Here is a 23,078-nt window from a genome sequence, read left to right on the forward strand (position 1 = left end):
TAAGAGCAGGTTTAACATAGAAATTTGGGCAGGTATTTTATCCAATTGCTCAATCACTTTATATTCGCTTTTCTTCAACATTCTAAGGAAATCGAATGCCTCTTCTTCGTTTACAGTTGGTCTTGTTGGCGCGGCATTTTCCTTTGCTTTTGATGGCTCGTTAACGGTGGGTTCACCTATGATCCTTCCAGATCGAGTGATAGCAAACAACTCCTCCTTGGACACTTTTTCTCCTCCAATTAATAGCATAGGCTCACTATAGTATCATGGGACCTCTTGTAGTTTAAGAACAGGATCTTGTTCAGGCAATTCAAGTACCACAAGCTCTGAATGCTCACATTCGAAAGGTGTCACATCTAGAATAAAAGGATCAGTATTTTTCTTGACTTCATAGGTTTCTTCCTCCAGTATAAATGGTTCTCCAATGACCCCCACTATCTCGGTTTCATCTACAATGTATTGCGTAGGTTCCTCGACCTCCTCCTCTATAGTAATAGCTCCAACAGTGTCCTTGTGCATAGGGAGAGGATTTTTACTAACACTTGACCCTTATTCATCTCTTCTTCATAGAATTATGTCTCCGGTCTCGATCATGTCTTGAATTTTATGGTTAAACGCCCAACAATTGGCAGTTGAATGTCCAAGAGCTCCCGAATGGCAAGCACAAAAGGATTGAGGATTGTAACCAAGGGAAAATCCTTTAGAATAGGTTTTAGGAGGTATCGTACCAATTTTTCCTGTGATTTTTAACTGTTCATATAATTGATCAACGGACCGACCTAGATTGGTGAAGGTTCGGTATGGAATTGGATTTTGGGTGTCATTGGTTTGTTGATAGTGATAATTCGGATTGGTGGGTGAAGTAGGTCTTGGGTTATAAGGAGGGCGAGGTCTAATCTAAAAGTTAGGCTAGGAAATGTGAAATGGTGTTGGGGATGTGTTTGGGTAATTTGGTCAAGGTCGGGGATGATTAATGGTGGTATGATAGACAGGTCGAGAGCGTGGTTGGTATGGGTAACATGGTGAATAAGTAGGGTATTGTTGGTATCTAGGTCGGAAAAGAGGGCCTTGGTTTCAAACAAATGAAGTTTCCTCCTCGTTCTTCTTAAATTGAGACTTCTTACTACTGCTACTTTGACTTTGCATTGCTTCCAATTGTGATTTTAAAACTGACACATTAACAATCTTCCTTGCTCTCACAAACTTGTCATACTCTTCCAATTTATTAATAATTTTTGCAAAGGAACATTCGGTCATACAAAAAATTTCCTCAAAATAGGGCGGGTCATGAGTCTTGATGAACATACGAACAATTTCTTCCTCAGTCATGGGAGGCTCTGCCTTGGCAGCCAATTTCCTCCATCTCTTCGTATACGTCTTGTGATCCTCAGATGGCTTCCTTTTAGTCTCTTCAAGTGTGGTTCTCGTCGGAGCAAACTCACAATTGTACTCATACTGCCTTACAAAAGCGGTTGACAAATCCAACCAGGTCCTCATATCCCCAGGTTTCAAATTGGAATACCAATCCAGTGCGTCACCTTCTAGACTTTTGGGGAATAAGTGCACAGGTAGATTCTCATCATCTATCGGCTTCCATAATTTGTTTGCAAACATTCGAAGGTGTGTTTTGGGATTATCCGTTCCGTCAGACTTGCTAAATTTGGATGTTTTAGTTGTATATCAGGGAATAGGCACAACTCATTATAATCCAAATCTCCTTGTTTGCTTAAACCTTGACTTTTGCTCATGAATTCATCAAATCGATCCAACCTCTTTAACAAATTCTTGTCAATTGGAGCTGAGGATTCTTCAGTTTCAATTTTTCCTTGGGCAGCGGTGTCTAGTGTGAATGGTTCAGCGGTGGAATAGTAATAGGGTCCTTGAGGTTCAAGTAGTATGTTCTGATTAACATGTGGATAATTTTGGGGAATTTGAGGGTGAGGAGAATTGGTTTGGATAGTGGGTGCATAGGTATATGGTAGGCCATGAGTGGGATAGGTGAAAGCCTTTTCAGGTGGATTTACGATATGTGAAGTAACAAAGGTTTAAGTATAAGGTAAAAGTATTGGTTGCTGATCAAATTGACTAACAGGTAAAGGCTCAGGTTGACAACCGCTACCGCTACCAGCTACCAACTGATCAATTACGCATCATTGTGCGGTCATTTCCATACTCAACTCATTGAATCTGTTTAGCACCTCGCTCGTTTGAGCTCCCAGATTTGTCAAGTCAGTTGATGATGTCGTTACAGGCCTATCGGACGATTCCGGATGCATACTCATGTTTACACTGTTTCTTGAAGCTCGGCTACGCAATCGTGTGATGATGGGGCTTTTTCGTGTAGTTATATTTGCAATTACCTGCAAATTTAGGAAGAACCTTATTTAAATGCCTTTGTTGATTAACTGTTGTCAAAACAAAGAAAAAGGAAAAGAAAAAGACACAGGTTAGTAAAAAATTAAAGTAATTCGGATGCATGTCCTATTGAGGAGCTCTTTTTGCACCAAGAGTTGGCCTAACATGATGCAACACCTTCAAAGTGGGACCTGTTTATCAAACCTGCTTTTAACCACCATTTTATAGAAGAAAAGTCATTTCAAATTTCAAATTTCCATTTATAAACATTAATTACATCATTCCTCGGAGACGGTCTCTTACAAAGCCATTAAACTTTTTTAACCTATCTATTACAGTATTCTTGGATTTTCTGGCATAGGGATTTCTCATACGTTCTGCTTCATCATACAGTTTTCCACATTTTCTTTTCAATTGTCAATGTTTTTCTTGCACCTTTTCACATGCCTCTTTATGTTTCTCAACCATCTCTTGGTGAGCTTTGACGGATTTCTTCAATTGCAAATTTTCTGTCTTTGGCTTTGATAATGGCCCTCAATCTCTTGACTTCCTTGGATGGTTCATCTTGCGATTCTTGCGTATTCAAACCCTTGAGCCAATCCTCATATTGCGGAGTTACTAAGCCCTTTTGCTTGAGTTCTGGAATGTACTTGACGTGCTCGTCATCGGACAATAAGAATCTTCTTCAAAATTTCATTTGGACACGTTCCTTTGTCAAAAATAACGATGAACTCGATCAAATCAAATGTATGGGGCACTTCTTGTATACGGCCCAACTGTCAGAGAAATCTCTTCGGATTATACGCCATGATACCTTGGGTGCCCAGCAATGGAATGAATTTGGATGCCTTAGTGCGAAGTACGGGTTTAAAACAATTTATCCAATCTAAAACCCATCTGACATTCTAATCAGGCAAGCTCTTCACGAAATCCACATACTCCGACGCATTACTCGACAAACCATTTCCAATAACCTTCTTGTGATGCGTGATTATCCAATTATACCCAGACATTGGCAAACTATCAGGAATAGATGCTTGTCTCATGAAGTGCTCCATAACCCATTTGTGCAAAATCAAATTTGACCCATAAAAGAATTTTTCACCTCTCTGACAAGTAGTACAAGCTATAAAGATATCGGCTAAGATAGTCGGAACAATAGAGTATTGCCTATCTTTTATCCCTGGAAACAGATCAAACATGATTTTGGTGAGTTTAAAAGCTATCTTTTTGTCTTTCCTTGGGAAAAGGTAAGTTCCGGCTATAACCAACCCATACACACACACCCTTTTACGTTCCCATATTGCCTTGGATGTAAATGAAAAATCTCCTAAGTGTTTCTCGAAACCATCCATCAATGCAAATCGATCAAATAAGAACTTTATGTCGATACTTTGGTCAGACCCTTGTATTACGGATTCCCTTAACCCAGTGAAATGGTAGAACTCGGCTTTGTTAGACACAAACGGGAATATTATGACGGTATTATGAATTCGCAAATTGAGAAGGTTAGAAACTTTCTCAATTGTCGCGGTTATTTCTTTCTTGCCTAATCTAAATGTGAAGCAAGTAGGGTCCCACAAGTGTATTAAAGCTTCCACCAAATAACCATCTGATTTGATATCTTTGAAATCCCCAATTGGTCCTAAATGAGAGGCTACTTGGTTAGTCTCACTAAGTGAAAGCAATGCGGTCCATCTCTGTAGCTCAATCGACGCTACTAACATCTGTTGGACTCGTCGGGGGCGTTCCATCTAAGAACAAGAAGTTGTTTCAAGTACCTTACCTACAGGTCCCACTTTTCCGGTTAAAATGAATTTAAACATGAAAATTTCAAAATAGGGTTAAATACCCACGGAAACATAGGGTTGACTTATTCTTAACATGAGATTCCCTCTAAAGTTTATGCATGATGCCAATTTATCAAAGCAAATTAAATATGAAAACATGACCTAAGGCACTCTTTGTATGCCAGGGTGGGGCTAAAATGATGTGCAATTATTAACTTACGAATGCAATACATTGGAATTTAAACGTGCAATAGCCTATCTAAGAGGGTAGCTTCTAAAAGAGTATCATGTCAGATCTCTTATTTGCTAGCGTTTGTGAATGCAAAACGATAAAACAAAGAAATGTTAGTTCAACAATTAATCACATAACATATTAGAACAATTTAGATGATAAAAAGTAAAAAGGACAATAAGGAAAGAGGGGTGGAATCCCCCCTTCGTGTCTTGTGTTCCTAGTTGGGTATGGTCGACTCTATTCTAGGTGATTTCTAATATGGATGCATGAGGTTGGACTCACTAACGCATCTAGACTCGATAAAGTTTCAGGTCCCCAAACCTTCAGACCAAAGGTGGAGGGTCATCAATCCCAAGGCTTAAGAGTCCGTGGTTCGAGTGATCTCTCGGACATTACTACGCGCACGTCGTGCCACAGCCACATGTCCAAGTGGATCGATTATAATCCTAATCGGGTGGAGTGGTGTGACAACCACTAAAAGTAAAAAGAAATGAGGGTTTATAAAAGTAAAACGTATGCATGTATGAAATACCCCAATTGAAGGGAGGGATTGAATACCATTTAAAAGCGGGTGAAGGTTTTAGGGTATCTACCTCCCCAAGATGCAAGCGCGATATACAAACATAAGTAAAAAGTAAACACATAAACAATCACATATGTGGTTATTTGAGACGATTGCACGTGTGAAAAATGCAAAAACCCTAAAAAAGGAGAAAAAAAGAAAAGGGAAAAAGATAAATGAAACCTCCAAATGTGATATATGAGAAGGTTAAAAGAAAAAAAGATTTGACTAAATCAATATGCTCGAACTCTCACTTAGTCCCTAGTGGAGTCGTAAAACTGTCGCGCCCCATTTTTTAAAATAAAAAATAACGGGTTTATAAAAAATGAATTTTGGATTTATTTTTGGGTGAAAGTGTGAGTTAAATGATTTGTAAAGAATAAATAAAGAAAATGGCCCTAAAATGGGGTTTAATAAATGCGACGATTTTGGCCCAAATTATAGTTTAAAAAGGGTTTTTGAATAAAAAAAAATCGAAGTCGCCACTTGATATCGAGTTAAGGGGTACCAAATCACCTAAAATGAAATTTTAGATAAAAAATATAGAAAACCCTTTTTAAACGACTCCAAGTCTTCGAAAATCAGAGAGAGTGTTCGTGAGTCACATTTGAAGAAAAGGAAGATAAGGATAAAATTCAAAGCACCCTTTCAATCTAACCAAGGCTAGTTGCGTGATTTAGTCAAAGATTTTCTTCTTTTTAACGTAGGAATTTATCACATTTGGACATACTACATGAACGCAAACCCTAGACCTATTGTATCGGGGTCACCATGTCTCTTCAAATTTCAGTTGGTGCAAATCGCATTAATTATGATGTCCAAAAGTAATTATTTGAAAAGGTCACGAATGTGCAAAAAATGACTCTAAGAAAAGAAAAGAAAAGAATAATTATACAAATATACATGACCTAAAGGAATGCATCATAACGGGTGCGGGGGGCTAATATTCATGACTTCAATGCTCCCTTTAATAGAAGGAATACGAGCGTGCTAAGGTTAGAAAGCCAAACTCGTCCATATCTCATATTCGAGGGATATTTCCTAATCTAATCAGGTAAATGTACTAACCTATCTCTAATTTTTCTTATATGAAGTGCAAATCTAATGTCATGTCTCACACATAGGGTTATATAAAAGAAAATATGGGATAAGCGATATATATAGGGAAAATATGGTATAAGGGATATGTATAGGGGAAATATGGGATAAGAGATGTGTATAGGGAAAATATGGGATAAGGGATATGTATACAGGGGAAATGTCATGCAAACAATGATAAAAAAAACCGAAAAAATAGAAAATATGCATGAGAGTGTAGTGATTGGCATACAAACATGATCTAACGCGCGAAGAGTTCCTAATGGTCTAACGTTGGACTAACTCATGTCTCTATTTTCTCACTAGTGTTGGACTAGTGAGAAATCGAAAAAGGAACCAAACTAGCGTTGGACTAGTGTGGAATCGGGAAAGGGGCCACAACTAGCGTTGGACTAGTGTGGTGATGTCACACATTGATTATAACTAATTTAGTCATATAAAACATAATAAAGTAAGTAAACACATAAAATCACATAGAAACATAACACATAAATATGGTATCTAGACGCAAAACCCTAAAAAAGTGAGTAACACGTAACATATAAGAATGCAAAACACACAAAACAAATAAAATGAATAAAAACCTAACTATTACATTTGGGGGCCCTAACTACAATCTAAAGGGGGAAGGAATAAAAATAAAATAAATATCTAACTATTACATCTTGACATTTAAATGCCCCTTAAATAATCAAAGATTAAATAAAAATAAATATACTAAATTAAAACAAATAATGTAACTAAATAAATAAATAAATAAAATAAAAACTTTTAAAAAGCATGCAATATCACACATAAGATCACATAGGAGCACATAGAATCAAATAAAATCAAAATAAAAGGAATAGAGTGTACCTCCCTTGAATTGGTGACTTAGTGAAACGAAATTATTTATTTACCCTCCAAAATAATAAAATGGTCAAGACATCACTTTAATTAACAAATAATCATATGAAATGGAAATAATCCCAAAATTGAATCAATCAAAGCATTCAAAGGAAAGTAAACTATTCATGTTTAACAAATTAAAACAAACAAGGATCCAATTGAAACAATTAAAGAAGTTGGAGGGGTGAAATTATTATGATTACAAATATTAGGGGTCTAAAATGAAATCAATTAAAATTAAGGATTTAAGATGAAACCCACCAAAACCAAAATGATAAAATTCATAAAAAATAAAAGAAAAACCTATTTACTATAATTAAATAACAAAAATTACCCAATATTTAATTGTTATATCAAAAATCCAAATAAAACTATAAATCTAGCAAAAATTATTGAACCTTCAAAATTCATCCTACAATTCACCAAAAATCTATCTAAAAATCACATTAAATCATATCAAAGAGAATTAACATGTTGAAGGACAAAAATTAATTAAATTTTCCAATTTTATGGGCCATAACGAAATAAGAGAAAACTTAAGGGGTTAAAATGCGATTTTGAGAAGTTATGCATGCAAACTACATAGCAAGCTTATGCTTCTGCGATTTCCACCTACCTTTCCTTCTGCAGCTTTTCTCATTCAACCAAAACCCATTGATGTTAAGTGACTCAAATCAAACCAAATCCAAATGCAACAACTTCAGCCCATTGTTAACCTAACCCCAAAATTCAATTATCTATTTCCAACATATTCAATCATGCCACTAGATATGAAAAATGCAGCAAAGATGAAAAGAAAGAAACTTGGGATGAACGTGCATATGGTATATCAACTGAACAACAAACCACAGACTTCAATCAAACTAAAAGTTTCAGCAACAAAACCAAAAAAAACTTCAACATCCGAACAAGCAAAGAAAGATTCAGAATGGGAATGGAACATGCCATTTTTCTTCACTGATTTCTTCTACAGCTTTGCAGGTTTAGCAATCTCATGTAGCAATTTTTCGAATTAAAACAACCCTTTATGCATCTTAGCATCAAAACCCAACCATACACTACGCATTCCCCAACGATTTTCCTACCCAGACCACGCACAAGGGAAATCAAAAGAACAGTTTGTGAACTTGTTCATCTGCAATTTTGGGCTGCTAGTGCAGTTCTCCAGTGATTTACCAAGGCAAAAAAAAAAAAAAGAAATCACAGCTTCTAACGTCAACACACAGACATTTAAAACGAGATCCTGCAGTCCATCAAAACAAGATTCTTGTACGAATCACCATAGCCATACCATAGAACAAAGAGGATCAAAACATTGTTTAAACAAACCCATGTAACCTTGTTCATAAGTTCCCAACAAGAAACTTCAGAACCCAACGTTGATAACCTCACACAAATGCAAAGCCTATTTCCAACAGATCCAACCATGCGAATGGATAAGAAAAAAAACACAATCAAGACAACAAGAAGAAAGCTTGTGATGAATGCGTACATGGTATACCCATCAAGCTACAAGCGAACCAAACACTTCAAATAAACCAAAACTTCAGCAACCAAAGGAAAGAAAAAGGATCTGTCCACTGACAGGTTGTCAGCCTGTGCAATAATAAAACCTGCTCAAACTAAAAGTAATTTTTGTAGATAGCGGTGAGGAGGGTCGAATCCACAGGGATTGGGAGTAATTGTTTCTTTTTAAATTCACAGTGACAAAGGGGGGTGCTTGTATATCAGAGGTGACAATTTAAACAATTCAACTAAAAGTAAAATAATAAAAATGAAATAGCCAACTAGAAATTAAATAGCAATTTACTAAAATCAAATGAGTGATAACTAAGGATCTAGCCAAGAAATAACTTCAGCAATGGTTCACCTAATTGATCATTGAAACAAAGGCAATTCCAATTATTTACTAATAAATAGGTTATAATTGCCAAACAAGCGATGACAGTCAACCCCTCCTTACTGTGTCGGTGATTAAGGTACTCCCGTTAATCACTACTCTAATTGAGAAATAATCTTAGGTACGCCCGTAAGATTTAATTCCCCAATTGCCTTACGTATTAGAGGACCCGTATTCTAACCAAATAACACACTACCAGGGTTATTTTAGATTAGCCCGCGTATTCCCCTGACACAAACCCAATCATACCAGTTATCACTATTTTGAAACAATTAAACAATTACGGATTTAACGTCCCAATTGACAATAGATTATCAAATTAACTAATTATCCGAATCCAAAACAATCAATTAATTAAACAATCATAAGCACTGTAACTAGGGAATATGCGAATACCAATAAATAAAAGAAAAAAATAAAATTAAATCGATCTCACAATTTTTAGGCGAACCAAAACCTCCGTTGTTCCTTGACTAGAATGAAGAAACTAGTTCATATTTGATGCGAAAAAACCATACAAAATTGGAGAGAGAGCTGCGGCCATCGTCTGCGTTTGGGAAAACCCACTTCGGCCGAGCGAATGAAAGGTTAACGAAAGTTACAAATAATGATGGAATCTCCTAATTGCTCCTGTGACATCCGAGGAGATAAGCTACAAAGAACCAAAGGAAAAGTCAAAGCTAAGGACTAAAGTAGTGCTCATTCTCTGCACACCTTTTCTAATTCCTATCTAATGTCTACTCTCATGCTTGCGGCGGCTCCCCCCAGGGGGAAGAAGACTGCAGCCCTGCGTTCCTTTTCTTCTTTTATGCTGTCTTCCGCAAATTATCAAAGAGGGTCGCGTCTTGATATTCCAAAAATACCCTGGATGCTTGCTACTTGAACTCTTTCTTGATAGCTGTCAAATTGGCACTTATTATGGTATTTTCGTTCTACTCCCTGAAATATATGCCAAATACTAAAAGTGAGTAGAATCCAACAATTAATCCACATCGGTCAGGTAATAGGGAAAATTAATAATAAAATAAATGATAAAATTGCAACCTATCAATTCCCCCCACACCTAAATCATGCTTGAGGACAAGTATGATAACAGCAAACAAACACCAAAATTTGACAATGGCTATTGTTCTATCTATCAAATTGCCAAGATACCAAGAAAAACAATAATCAAACATCAATGGTCAAGTCCAAGAAACATCAATCCGGTTAGCTTCTAAACCACAAACTCCTCTAATTTCAGGTTAACTAATCTAAGAAGAAGGAATGACGCACAACATTTATCAGCAAATGGTCCAACTATTAATCAAAATCTCAACATTAAATTCATGATCGGCAAACTGACTTTTATTATACACTAATACAAGCTTTACTTTTTTATTACATTTTTCTACTTTTCTCTTTTTTTTTCTCTTTTTCTTTTTCTTTTTCTTTTTTTGCTTTTCTCGATAGTAACAAAAGACTTAGTCGCTAGCCATTGGAGTCTTTTGACGCGAACTCTGATATTTGTTAGATAAAAGAGCCCGGTTACTCAGTTTTGATTGCCACGTGACCACGTACTCATAGCAATTACTACTTTTTGACGCGAGAATCGACACTTTTGGTGAAGATCCCCGGTTACTCAGTAGTAAATACTAGCGGAGTAAGTCAACTTTTATTCACAGCCAAATAACACCAAAAATTCAAAATAACACAAAAATCAAAAGAAAATTTGCATCAGCTAGCCTCATTCTCAAACATGGAGAATTGAGATTAATAACCGGACCAATTCACATGAAAATGCCAACAATCATTCCCTATACCTAAGAAAGTTAACCAAAAATTATAAAAGTAGAACAATCACCGATATTCACCAAAGAGATGTTCTTGGACTCAACCACATTGACTAGATACACTTTTATTATTAAAACTTGACAATAGTAGAAATAGAGTCAACAACCATCATCAAACTTTGGCAGTTATAGGAGAGCTAGACAGATAAATGACAAAAAAAATAAACGAAAATTAGACAAATAACAAACTAAAAATAAAAGAAAAATATTTGAAAACTAAAAAACTAGAAAAACTAACACCATAACTGCTCCCCCCCACAACTAAATCCTACATTGTCCTCAATGGGGGTAATAAAGTAATTTATGTGAAGAGAACAATGAAACTTCCCTCTCGAGTAGCGAAGGGGTAGGCGGGAACGGTGGAGGGAAACTGATGTGGCAGAAGTATGCACCCAAGTGTTGAAACATCTTAACTGAATTCAACCAGCAAATGCAAGACTCTCAATTGTTTGATGGTCGAAAGAAGTGGGATAGGCACGACTCCTGGCGTGCGTGCGTGAGTGAGAAACAGCGATTGTGGGAGGCGTGGCTTCGCTGGTGGCTTGCGAGGAAGAGGTCGCGCGGCGATGTAGAGGAAGGTGGTGGCAGTCGCTGGAGTGAGATCGGGGAAGAGAAGACGCGTGGCTGGTTGACGGCTGGAGTGGAACTGTGCGCAGGTGGGTCGAAGAGAGGAGCAGAGGCGCACGGCTATGGAGGGGGCGCGATGGCGGTATTGGACCGCAGCATGCGCGCGAGCCCCAGCAGCGGCGACGTGCATCGGCGGAGTCAGCTGTGGACGACGCGCGGCACACGAGCAGCGGTGGCTGTCGTGTGATTGTGGGCAGGGAACAGCGTGCGTCGTCGCTCGGCGTTGGTCGCACAGGAGGAAGAGACAAGGAAGAAGAAAGAAAAGAAGAAAGAAGAAGAAAGAAAAAGAAAGAAAGAAAGAAAGAAAAAGAAAGAAAAGAAGAAAAAGAAAAAGAAAGAGAAATTGTTTTTTTTTTTTAGTTAAAAAAAATTATGCTTTGAAAATCTAAGAAACGGTGAAACAAAAATTTTAAAAAAAATTTTAATTTTTTTTTTTTTGAAAACTTTTTTCTCATTGGCAAATTTTATTTTCGAGATTCAAAAGCAGAGATTAACCAACAATCAACAACCGTTCTTGAGTTTTTTTAAATACTTATCTCTCCCACGAACGTGACGTGGGTACGCCATGAAGGCACGGAATGTGGAGCTCTCCAGGTGACCTGACGCGGGCACGTCATGAGGGCAAGAACCCTTCTGACCGTGAGCTTTCCATACGACTTCACGCGATCGCGTCAAGTCAGAGAGACACGTATGAGTCATCAAAAACGAAAATTGAAGCCGGAAACCTGTCAAACCCAAGGAAAAATATATTTAAACTAACGAACAAAAATAAACAAATAAATAAAAGAAATTGGGTTGCCTCCCAATGAGCACCTTTCTTTGATTTTTTGGCTAGACATTATCATGTTTTGTTCATGGAGGATAAAATCTTGTGGCTCGTCTTAATGCTTCATCCTCTGTATAATCCTGATAACCCTCGTAAGTAAAATAATCCTTGAGCACACAAGCTACGGGCTTCCATGAACTAGTAAATGGCGCTAAACAAGTCAACGATAATTTGCATTCTCCATTCACTCCTCCCTTACATGCATTTGTTTGTCCAAGATATCTTGCCATCGCCACTCTTAATTTATTCCTGTCATGAAATTCAAGATTGTCTTGTATAATAAAATCAATTTTATTAACAGGAATTGAAGAATAAGAGTCAGGAGAATATTGATTAAGAAATGGAGAAAATGTCACCGTATTTGGAGATTGTACACTGGATTCATTCATTTGGACGAATTGATATTGGAGTCTCATTTCTTGCACTTCACTTTCCTTTTCAACTGCATCTTTAGATCCGTTTCCTTGAAACTCTTGCAGTTTCATGTCATTTGACAGGATAATTGCACTCTCATCCTATTCAAGATTGATATTGGTTTGTGATGGCAATTTTTCAAGGTGAGAAGCTAATCGCGTTATCCTGAATATCAATAGATGCACTTGATCCGCCATCTCGGATGTCAATAGTTGCACTTGATCCGTCATGCTATGAATACTCGCTTGTGTCTCCTGCTGAAATCGATATGTATTAGTAGCGAATAATTCAATCATTTCCTGAAGAGACATACCTGACATGGATGATGGTTGTTGAGACTCTTGTTGTTGAAAACCCATTGGCCTGGTCGCATAATTAAAATTGGAATCATCCCACCATCCTTGATCATATCCGTTTGAATAAGGGTCGTACCACGTTTGAAATCGAGGTGAAAAATCTCCAAAAGTATCAATTGGAGCACTTAGATTATCTTGAAATGCGGGGCATGTGTCAGTTGAAAAACCTGAATCAAAATAAATTTCACAATTTGCAACAACCCATTGATCATTAGAAAAAAACACTAGTCTCATAACCCCATTCACGAATAAAGTCCAGTCTATCATCAAAATACGGAATGTTAGCAGCCATAAACTATATAAAAAATAAGAGAAAAATAAATAGAAAATAAAAACAAAATGAATTCAAAAAGAAACAAATTAATCAGGCACCAGTCCTCGGCAACGGCGCCAAAAATTGACAGATTGTCAGCCTATGCAATAATAAAATCTGCTCAAACTAAAAGTAATTTCTGTAGATAGTGGTGAGGAGGGTCGAATCCACAGGGACTGGGAGTAATTGTTTCTTTTTAAATTCACAGTGACAAGGGGGGTGTTTGTATATCAGGGGTGAAAATTTAAGCAATTCAACTAAAAGCAAAATAATAAAAATGAAATAGCCAACTAAAAATTAAATAGCAATTTACTAAAATCAAATGAGTGATAACTAAGGATCTAACCAAGAAATAACTTCAGCAATGGTTCACCTAATTGATCATTGAAACAAAGGCAATTCCAATTATTTACTAATAAATAGGTTATAATTGCCAAACAAGCGATGACAGTCAACCCCTCCTTACTGTGTCGATGATTAAGGTACGCCCGTTAATCACTACTCTAATTGAGAAATAATTTTAGGTATGCCCGCAAGATTTAATTTTTCAATTGTCTTACGTATTAGAGGACCCCTATTCTAACCAAATAACACACTGTAGACAAAGAAATTTTATTTAATTTATTTAGTCGAGATTTATTAAATTGATCTTGACTAAATTAAATTAAATTATAGGAGTCCATTATGTTTTGGACCATCAAGTTGGGCCAATATTATATGGGCTATTAAATCAAATCAAATCTATAAAATCCATTTGAATTGGAGTGAATTAATTTATTTATTAATTCACAGTGGACTATTTAGATTGGCCCATTATTTAAGTCCAAGTTAAATGGGTTTCTTAAGGGACAAGTTACCCAAAATGCAGGAGGATTCTGGAGAGTTTTCTTGAAGATTTAGCCTACATATTTTGGCTATAAATAAAGGTCTTGCCTCAAGGCAAAAAGATAGGAAAAAATTTCTAACGTTTTGGAGAAACTCTGTTAAATTCTCTCAAGAGCTTTTCCTTCTATCCAAGTCCAAATTAAGTCAAACAAATCCTCTTGCCATTGGTGTTGAAGACTTAAGAGTTTCAAGTGTTCAACTTCATCATCAAGTCAGTCGTTTTCTACGCCGAAATTGTAGGAAACACCCTTTCGATTGGAGAACAAGTCTTTTCGGCCCTTCAATTGAAGCTATTTGAAGAAAAGAATCAGGGGATTAATTTCTTTGATTCAAGAACTTTCAGAGATTGTAACCCGCTTATTATTTGATTTAATAAATTTGATATTTGTGCAAGTTTTCTTGTCTTTTATTTTAGGCAACAAAATTTGTTCTTACAAATTTCTGGCACGCTCGGTGGGACCATCTTTGCCTCTCATCTCTTTTCTTCCAACAACTTACCAGTTTCAAAATTCAATGGAGTTCAAAAAGGTGAACTTTTCTCTTGAAGGTTTAGTGGCCGATGTCTCAAAAATTCAAGAGATGCAGTATACTGCACCTCTGACAAGGAGCAAGGCCAAGAAATTAGCAGAAAGAGCTAAGGCGAACGTTTTGACTGAAGAAACAAACCTCAATATGCTTCCCAACAAGAAAGGAGCCCATGATGAATCCATTGATGGCCCAAGTGATTCAGCTGCCTCTGTGGTGATGTCCGTCATAATGACCAATACCACAACTGTGGAAGACCAGATTTCCAATCTAACCAAAATTGTCGAAGGGCTAGTAGTGCATGCTCAAAGTCAAGATGCCAAGATAGTCAAATTAATGGATATGGTGGAAAATATAGGCAAAAATAGCCTTAGTATATCTAAACAGAAATTCAAAGTGCAAGATGAAGGGGACTCGTCATCAAGAGAGAAGAAAAAAGAGGATGTGAAGTCACAAGCCGCGAAGGAATTTTCAATCTCCCCTGATGGCACCATTCATGTTGATAATCTGAAGGAATTTATCGAAGGCACAATCAAGGATAAGATTGGTGGAAGCGCCAAGTCATATAGCGGTTACACTAAACCTTACACCGCTAGAGTGGAAGGTTTGAAGATGCCTGTAGGATATCAACCTCCGAAATTTCAACAATTTGATGGCAAGGGCAACCCTAAGCAACATATTGCACACTTCGTGGAAACTTGCAACAATGCGGGCACTGATGGTGACTTGCTCGTTAAGCAGTTTGTTCGCTCGTTGAAGGGAAATGCCTTTGATTGGTATACAGATCTAGAGTCTGGAACTATTGACAGTTGGGAGCAGTTAGAGTATGAATTTCTTAGTCGCTTCTATAGCGCAAAGAGAACTGTCAGTATGACTGAACTCTCTAATACACATCATTGATTTCATCGACCGTTGGAGGAATCTAAACTTAAATTGCAAAGATCGAATTTCTGAATCTTCCTCGATCGAGATGTGTATTCAAGGTATGCACTGGGGACTCAGATACATCTTATAAGGTGTACAACCAGAAACATTTGACGAATTGTCCACAAAAGCCCACAAACTGAAAATTAATCTTGATGGACAAGAACCGCCAGTCCCTGACCCTCACAAGGCTAAAGAGAGACAAGAAGCTAGGAAAGGGGGCAAGCCACCATTCAAAAATGAAAAGAATGAGGCTATGGCTACAAGTATAATACATTTTAAGGTCGTTTCCAAAACGGCCAGGAGAGAAGACAGGAAAAGCAATGCACATCAAGAGCAAGGAAAGAGTAAACCGACTCTCAAGCAGATGCAAGACAAAGAGTACCCTTTCCTTGATTCTGATGTCTCTGGTATGTTTGACGATCTGTTAAATATAAACTTGATCATGCTTCCTGAGATGAAACGACCTGATGAGGCCAGGAATACTGACGATCCAAACTACTGTAAGTATTACCGATTGGTTGGGCATCCCATTCAAAAATGCTTTGTCTTCAAAGACAAAGTAATGGAGTTGGCGAGACAAGGAAAAATTCTTCTTGAAGAAGACAAGGCGAGTGTAAATCAAACGTCCATTGGTTCCCTGCAGTCCATGGAGGATAAAAGGGTTGCCAATAATTCAATTTGGATCACTTGACCCTATAGAAATCAAACAAGAAAGTGCTCATTCAACTCTTCAGGAACATGTATATGAAGATGAAAAGGTGCTACAGCCTGATGTGGATGATGAAGGGTGGACTCTAGTCACGCGAAAAAGGAGGCGAAAGTCTTGTCCATCTAGTAAGGCGAGCAAGATCTTAACAAGAAGTATGGTGATCTGGAAGGAAAAAGAGAAAGACGTAAAGAAAACTAATGACTGTCGTAATCTTCAAGGAGGTCGAATCTTCAAGCAAAAGTCGCGAACTCCTATCACTTTAAAAGAGTTTTTGCCAAAAGAATTCTTTGATGTTGATGTGGTCGCTAGTCACACAACGCGGGTAGATCATGTCGAGGAACAAAAAAATAATACTCACGAATCTCTCTGTGAGATAGCCCGTGCGTCCACCGGCAATGAAGAAGGTCGTGTGCCTACCAGCAATGAAGAGGTGAACGTCACAAGTATCACTTTTACTAGTGAAGACTTGTGATAAGATTTTATTTTACGTATTTTTAAGTGCATTTTATTAGTTAATTTTGAGTTGATTATTTAGTTTTATAATTAAAATAAAGAGGTTTTTGGTAAAATTATATATTTTTGGTAAAAGTGGATAATATTGCATTTCTATTGATTTTAATGGTAAAAACTTCATTTTTATGCAGGAATGATGATTCAATCACCAAAGGATGTCAAATGAGGTAAAAAATAGAGATTTGGTGATAAATTCAAGTGGCAACAAGAAGAATGAAGTGAAAAACGTTCAAGTGAGGAAATGCAATACAAGTCAGTTTTGACACTTTTCAGTATTTTGACCATATCTGGAGCTACACTTATCGGATTGAGGTGAATTTTATACCATTTTAAAGCTAAGAAAGAGACCTACAATTCGTATGAAGACATCGAAATCCATTTCTGCCATCTTCATGGGCAAAACGTTGGAATACAGAAGCTGCACCCTGTGGTCGGAAGTTAAAACAGAGGTTTGAACAGGTGACAGTATTTCGATCATATCTCAGGCTACAAAGCTCCGATTTGGATGATTCTTGAAGCATTGGAAAGCTAACTCAAAGGGCTACAACTTTTGTGTTTTGTACAAAAGCTAGTTCGGCCTTTATGATAGAGAAAATCGCAGATGAAGTAAGGCCAAAGTGAATACGCGAGTACACAAAACGTGACTTGTAACCGCGTTTTGTGTAGGCGCGTTTTATAGCCGAAATTCTGCAATTTGACTCAGCCAATTCTCTTGTGTTCATACCACTTTCCAGCTATAAGATGCAAGGGAATTCGGTGCACATGCTTCAGAAGACAAAAGGGCAAGAAAAGTGGCTTATTTTCAAGTCAAAAATATTGGTTTTTGACTATGCTAACAAAGTGGAGATTTGGGAATCAAAGGATAGAATTTGACTTGGAAAAATGGAGCATTTGAGTGTTTTTTATGCAGAGATATGGGGAGAGATCTGGGGACCATTCGTAGCTTAGCTTCTTACAGAAAAACATAGTCTCTCTAGCTAGGTACGTGCAAGGGGCAATTGGGATTTCATCTTGTAATCATCTAAGTTCAAGACAAAGGAGATTTTTGGAAGGCTTCACCATATCTTGGCTAAGACTTTCTTTACTCTGTTTGTATTTGTAATTCATGATGATTTACATTAATGAAGTTATGAGTGTTTTATCATTCATGAGTAGCTAATTTCCTTTATCTAGGGAGTAGATGAAGCTTATGGCCAAATGATATGAAGTGATTGTTATTCATTCTTGTTATGTCTTGTATTAACTTATCTACTTGTGTATGTTGGATTACTTGTTGTTGCTTGATCACCAATAGCAGGTTTATAGTTATTTTTATTCATTGAGAAATGGTAAAAATAATGGAATGACACAAGTAGAACTTGAGTTGTATATTCATGAGAATAGAAATACATTCAAGTGGATGAAATCTGCATTTCATGTGTGAATAAGAACAGATTTAGTATTTACCAAGAGATTAGGACAAACTAATCTGTTTTAACCCATTATTATCATGAGAATGTGATTTTGGTATTTCTGGAAATGAATCCTTGGTTAAACAAGAGCAGTAACAAGTGTTGAATTAATTCATTTTAGATCTTTTGTGTTATAAGTGGAATCTACATCCCTAGATCTTAATATTTAGTGAATTCTATTCCTTTTGTGAAATTGCATTTATCTAGTTAAGAATTTTTGTAGTTGAATTACATTCTGAAATTTCTGCTCAAATTAATTGTAAGTCTAAATAATAGAGTAAATTAGTATCTAATAATTGTTTTAATTGCTCCTCGTGGGATCGACCCGATACACATCTTGTACTACAATTGCGACCTGTATACTTGCAGTCCAACGGGTGTAAATTCGGAATTAAACTTGCATTGATAAAAAAATTCCCGTCAAGTTTTTGGCGCCGTTGCCGGGGAGCGGCAATATTAGAGCCTAATCAACTCTATTAATTTAGACAGATTTATTTTTATTAGTTGAGCTGATTATATTTAATCTTATATTGTAATCAGTTTTTGACAATTGAAATTGCATAATATCTCTTATTTCTGTTTGTAGTGTATGCACCGGGCGTCCCGGGAAGTTACACCTTTCGATCCAGAAATTGAGAGGACACTACGTAGACAAAGGAGGCACACACAACAGCAAGAGGAACAAGAGATTTGGCAACCGATAGAGGACATTTTGATAGAACTACCATTTGAAGAAGAAATGGCGGAAAATGACCAAAATAGGCGAGTTCTACGAGATTATACTCTACCGGGAACACAAGGATCTCAAACAAGCATAGTAAGGCCTACGGTAAATGCTAACAATTTTGAGATTAAACCATCACTTATCCAAATGGTTCAACAATCTCAATTTGGAGGTAATGCAGTAGAAGATCCTAATACACACTTAGCTACATTCTTGGAAATTTGTGATACAATTAAAATAAATGGAGTTAGTGATGATGCTATAAGACTAAGGTTGTTCCCATTTTCATTGAGAGATAAGGCCAAACTTTGGCTACACTCTCATGCTCCTAATACTTTCACTGGATGGGATGAACTATCAAGAGCATTCTTAAATAAGTATTTTCCACCAGGTAAGACTGCTAAGTTTAGAATGGATATCACTGGTTTTAGTCAAATGGAAGGAGAATCATTATATGAAGCATGGGAAAGGTTTAGAGATTTGCTTCGGAAATGTCCACATCATGGACTGCCGGAATGGTTAATCATACAAACCTTCTATAATGGTTTAGTTTTTTCTACTAAAACTATGATCGATGCAGCTGCAGGTGGAGCTTTAATGGGTAAATCACCCCAAGAGGCTCATAATTTGATAGAAGAAATGGCAGCAAATAACTACCAATGGGCCAATGAGAGAGGTAATACAAGACGTCACGCAGGTATGATAGAAATGGACACTCTCAATATGCTGAGTGCTCAAATGAATAATGTGATGAAGTTGCTAAATAGACAAGGTGGAGTTGGTCCAAGTTCATCTAATGCACATGTAGCGTGTTGTTCTATATGTGGAGGTGAACATGATAGTAATGAGTGTGTTGATTCTGAACAGGTACAATTCGTCAATAATTACAATCGTAATGCTCAAAATAACCCCTACTCGAATACTTACAATCCGGGGTGGAGAAATCATCCAAACTTCGGATGGAAGGATCAAGGAAATCAACCAAGGCCAATCAATCCACCGGGATTTCAATCAAGGCAACAACAAGCTGAAACTAAACCTGGTTGGGAGATGGCAGTGGAAAAGCTTGCAAAAGTTACCTCGGACAGATTTGAGCGAGTAGAAGGAAGGTTGGACCAACTCACTACAATGTACAGGAATGTAGAGGTCCAAATTGGTCAAATTGCTAGTTCTTTGAATAATCGAAATCAAGGAGAATTACCTAGCAAAACAGGGGTCAATCCTAAGGAGCATGTGAAAGCCATTACTCTTCGTAGTGGTAGACAATTAGAAGATCCTCCAGTGAAGGAAGTTGAGAAAGATGTGAATGAAAAACAAGAAGAAAAGCAGAGGAACCAAGAGGCGATTGTGGAGGAAAATAGTCGGGAGAATCCAAGAGAAAAGCAACCATCATCTTCCACTACCATTCCAATACCCCCTGCGGTTCCATTTCCACAAAGATTAAAGCAAAATAAGTTTGATAAAGATTTTGAAAAATTTGTTAAACTTTTCAAACAATTGCACATTAACATTCCTTTTGCCGATGCTATTTTGCAGATTCCATCTTATGCTAAATTTCTCAAGGAAATCATGACTAGAAAAAGAAAGTTGGAAGACTGCGAAACAATAGCATTAACGGAGGAATGTAGTGCAATTATTCAAAATAAGCTACCACCGAAGTTGAAGGATCCGGGGAGTTTTTCTATACCTTGCACCATAGGTAACGTTGATTTTTCTAAGGCATTGTGTGATCTTGGTGCTAGTGTATCATTAATACCTTTAACGGTGGCTAGACAATTGGGTTTGCATGAGCTTAAACGCACTAATATTACTTTGCAACTAGCGGATCGGTCTATTAGATATCCATTGGGAGTGTTGGAGAATGTATTGATAAAAGTTCAAAAATTTATCATTCCAGTAGATTTTGTGGTATTAGATATGGAAGAAGATATATCTATGCCAATTATTCTAGGTAGACCATTTCTAGCTACTGCAGGTACTATTATTGATGTCAAAAATGGCAAGCTTAAGTTTCAAGTAGGTGAAGAAGAGGTAGAATTTAATTTGAATGAAATGGAAAAATACCCGTCTTTTACCGATCATGCTTATTCTATTGGCACAATTGATAAACTAACCCAAGAGATGAGTCAAGCCAACTTTGACTTAGATCCTCTTGAGTATTGTTTAATGAGTTTAGGTAAGCAAGAAGATGTTTGTGAAGAAATTGAAGAATTGGCCAAGTACTTGGATTTTCAAGCACCTTATAAAAGGGGTAATTTGTATGAAAGTCTTGGCAAAGGAAAAGGGTTTTCACAATCTTCAGAAATTGAACCTCCAAAGTTAGAGCTCAAGCCACTTCCGACTCATCTAAGGTATGAATTTCTTGGAGAAAATAAAAATTTACCTGTAATTGTTAGTGCTGACCTTGATGATGAACAATGTGCAAAGTTGTTAAGAGTTCTAAGAAGGCATAAGAAGGCAATTGGATGGACAATTTCAGACATTAAAGGTATAAGTCCTTCTATATGCATGCATCGAATTTTATTGGAGGACAATTGCAAACCAGTGGTGGAAACACAAAGAAGACTCAATCCAAACATGAAAGAGGTGGTAAGAAATGAAATTCTTAAATGGCTTGACGCAGGTATAGTTTTTCCTATCTCCGATAGTGTTTGGATTAGTCTAATTCATGTGGTACCAAAGAAAGGTGGAATGACTACAATCGTGGGTAAAAATGATGAATTAATTCCATCTAGACTTGTGGTAGGGTGGAGAGTGTGTATTGATTATCGTAAGTTAAATACGGTAACAAGAAAAGATCATTTTCCCTTACCATTTCTTGATCAATTATTGGAGCGAATAGCTGGATATGAATTTTACTGTTTTCTTGATGGTTTTTCAGGATATAATCAAATAGCTATAGCTCCAGAGGATCAAGAGAAGACCACATTTACATGTCCTTATGGCACTTTTGCCTTTAGAAGAATGCCATTTGGGTTATGCAATGCTCCCGCAACTTTTCAACGATGCATGATGGCTATTTTTTCTGATTATATTGAGAAAATTATGGAGATATTTATGGATGATTTTTCTGTGTATGGTTCATCTTTTGATCAGTGTCTTCATAATTTGGAATTGATTTTGCAGAGATGCGAGGAAACAAATCTTGTACTGAATTGGGAGAAATGTCATTTTATGGTAAAAGAAGGAATTGTCTTAGGACACAAGATTTCTTCCAAGGGAATTGAGGTGGATCAAGCCAAAATAGAAGTCATCGAAAAATTGCCACCCCCAAGCAATGTCAAAGGGATAAGGAGTTTTTTAGGACATGCTGGCTTTTATAGACGTTTTATTAAAGATTTTTCTAAAATAGTAAAGCCATTATGTGATTTATTATGTAAAGATTCTCCTTTTCAATTTGATGACAATTGTTTGGTTGCATTTGAAAGGTTGAAGAAGGAATTGATTTCTGCCCCAATTATAACTTCGCCTGATTGGTCACTACCATTTGAATTGATGTGTGATGCAAGTGATTATGCGGTTGGAGCAGTATTGGGACAAAAGAAAGAAGGACGGTTGCACGTCATTTACTATGCTAGCAAGTTGCTAAATGAAGCACAACTCAATTATGCAACTACAGAAAAAGAGCTACTGGCAGTGATATTTGCTTTGGATAAATTTAGATCTTATCTAGTAGGATCGAAAGTTATTATATATACGGACCATGCGGCTCTTAAATATTTGTTACATAAAAAAGATGCAAAACCAAGACTAATTCGGTGGATTCTTTTATTGCAGGAATTTGATGTGGAGATAAAAGACAAAAAGGGAACAGAGAATCTAGTAGCGGATCATCTATCACGTCTAGAATATATTCCAGTCAAGGATCAAGTTCCTATTCAAGAGAATTTTCCGGATGAGTTTGTCCTAGCAATTATCAATTCTCCATGGTATGCTGATATTGCTAATTTTTTGGTAAGTGGAGAGATTCCAAGGGGATTTAATTACCATCAAAAGAAGAAATTCTTACATGATGTCAAAAGTTACTTTTGGGAGGAACCATTGCTGTATAAACATTGTGCAGATGGTATGGTACGTAGATGTATTCCTGAAAACGAGGTACATAATATTTTATATCATTGTCATAACCTTGAAACAGGTGGACATTT

At 36.9% G+C, this 23,078-nt stretch overlaps 1 protein-coding gene and 1 non-coding gene across 2 annotated transcripts in view; one reads left to right on the forward strand and one right to left on the reverse strand.

Moving 5' to 3' along the window:
• LOC113780676 overlaps positions 1-23,078 on the forward strand; it is a gene marked incomplete at its 3' end in the record, with an annotated part of 44,103 nt that overhangs the window by 14,285 nt on the left and 6,740 nt on the right. Inside the window, exon 7 of the mRNA XM_027326457.1 lies at positions 21,766-22,507. Coding sequence (XP_027182258.1) covers positions 21,766-22,507 — 742 coding nt within the window. The remainder of the gene's footprint in view (positions 1-21,765; positions 22,508-23,078) is intronic.
• Positions 19,333-19,439, reverse strand: LOC113781869. Its single transcript, XR_003469768.1, has one exon. It is a non-coding gene; the product is annotated as a small nucleolar RNA R71 (small nucleolar RNA).

Source organism: Coffea eugenioides, chromosome 8 (genome assembly GCF_003713205.1).
Source record: "Coffea eugenioides isolate CCC68of chromosome 8, Ceug_1.0, whole genome shotgun sequence".
Classification (NCBI taxonomy): Eukaryota; Viridiplantae; Streptophyta; class Magnoliopsida; order Gentianales; family Rubiaceae; genus Coffea; species Coffea eugenioides.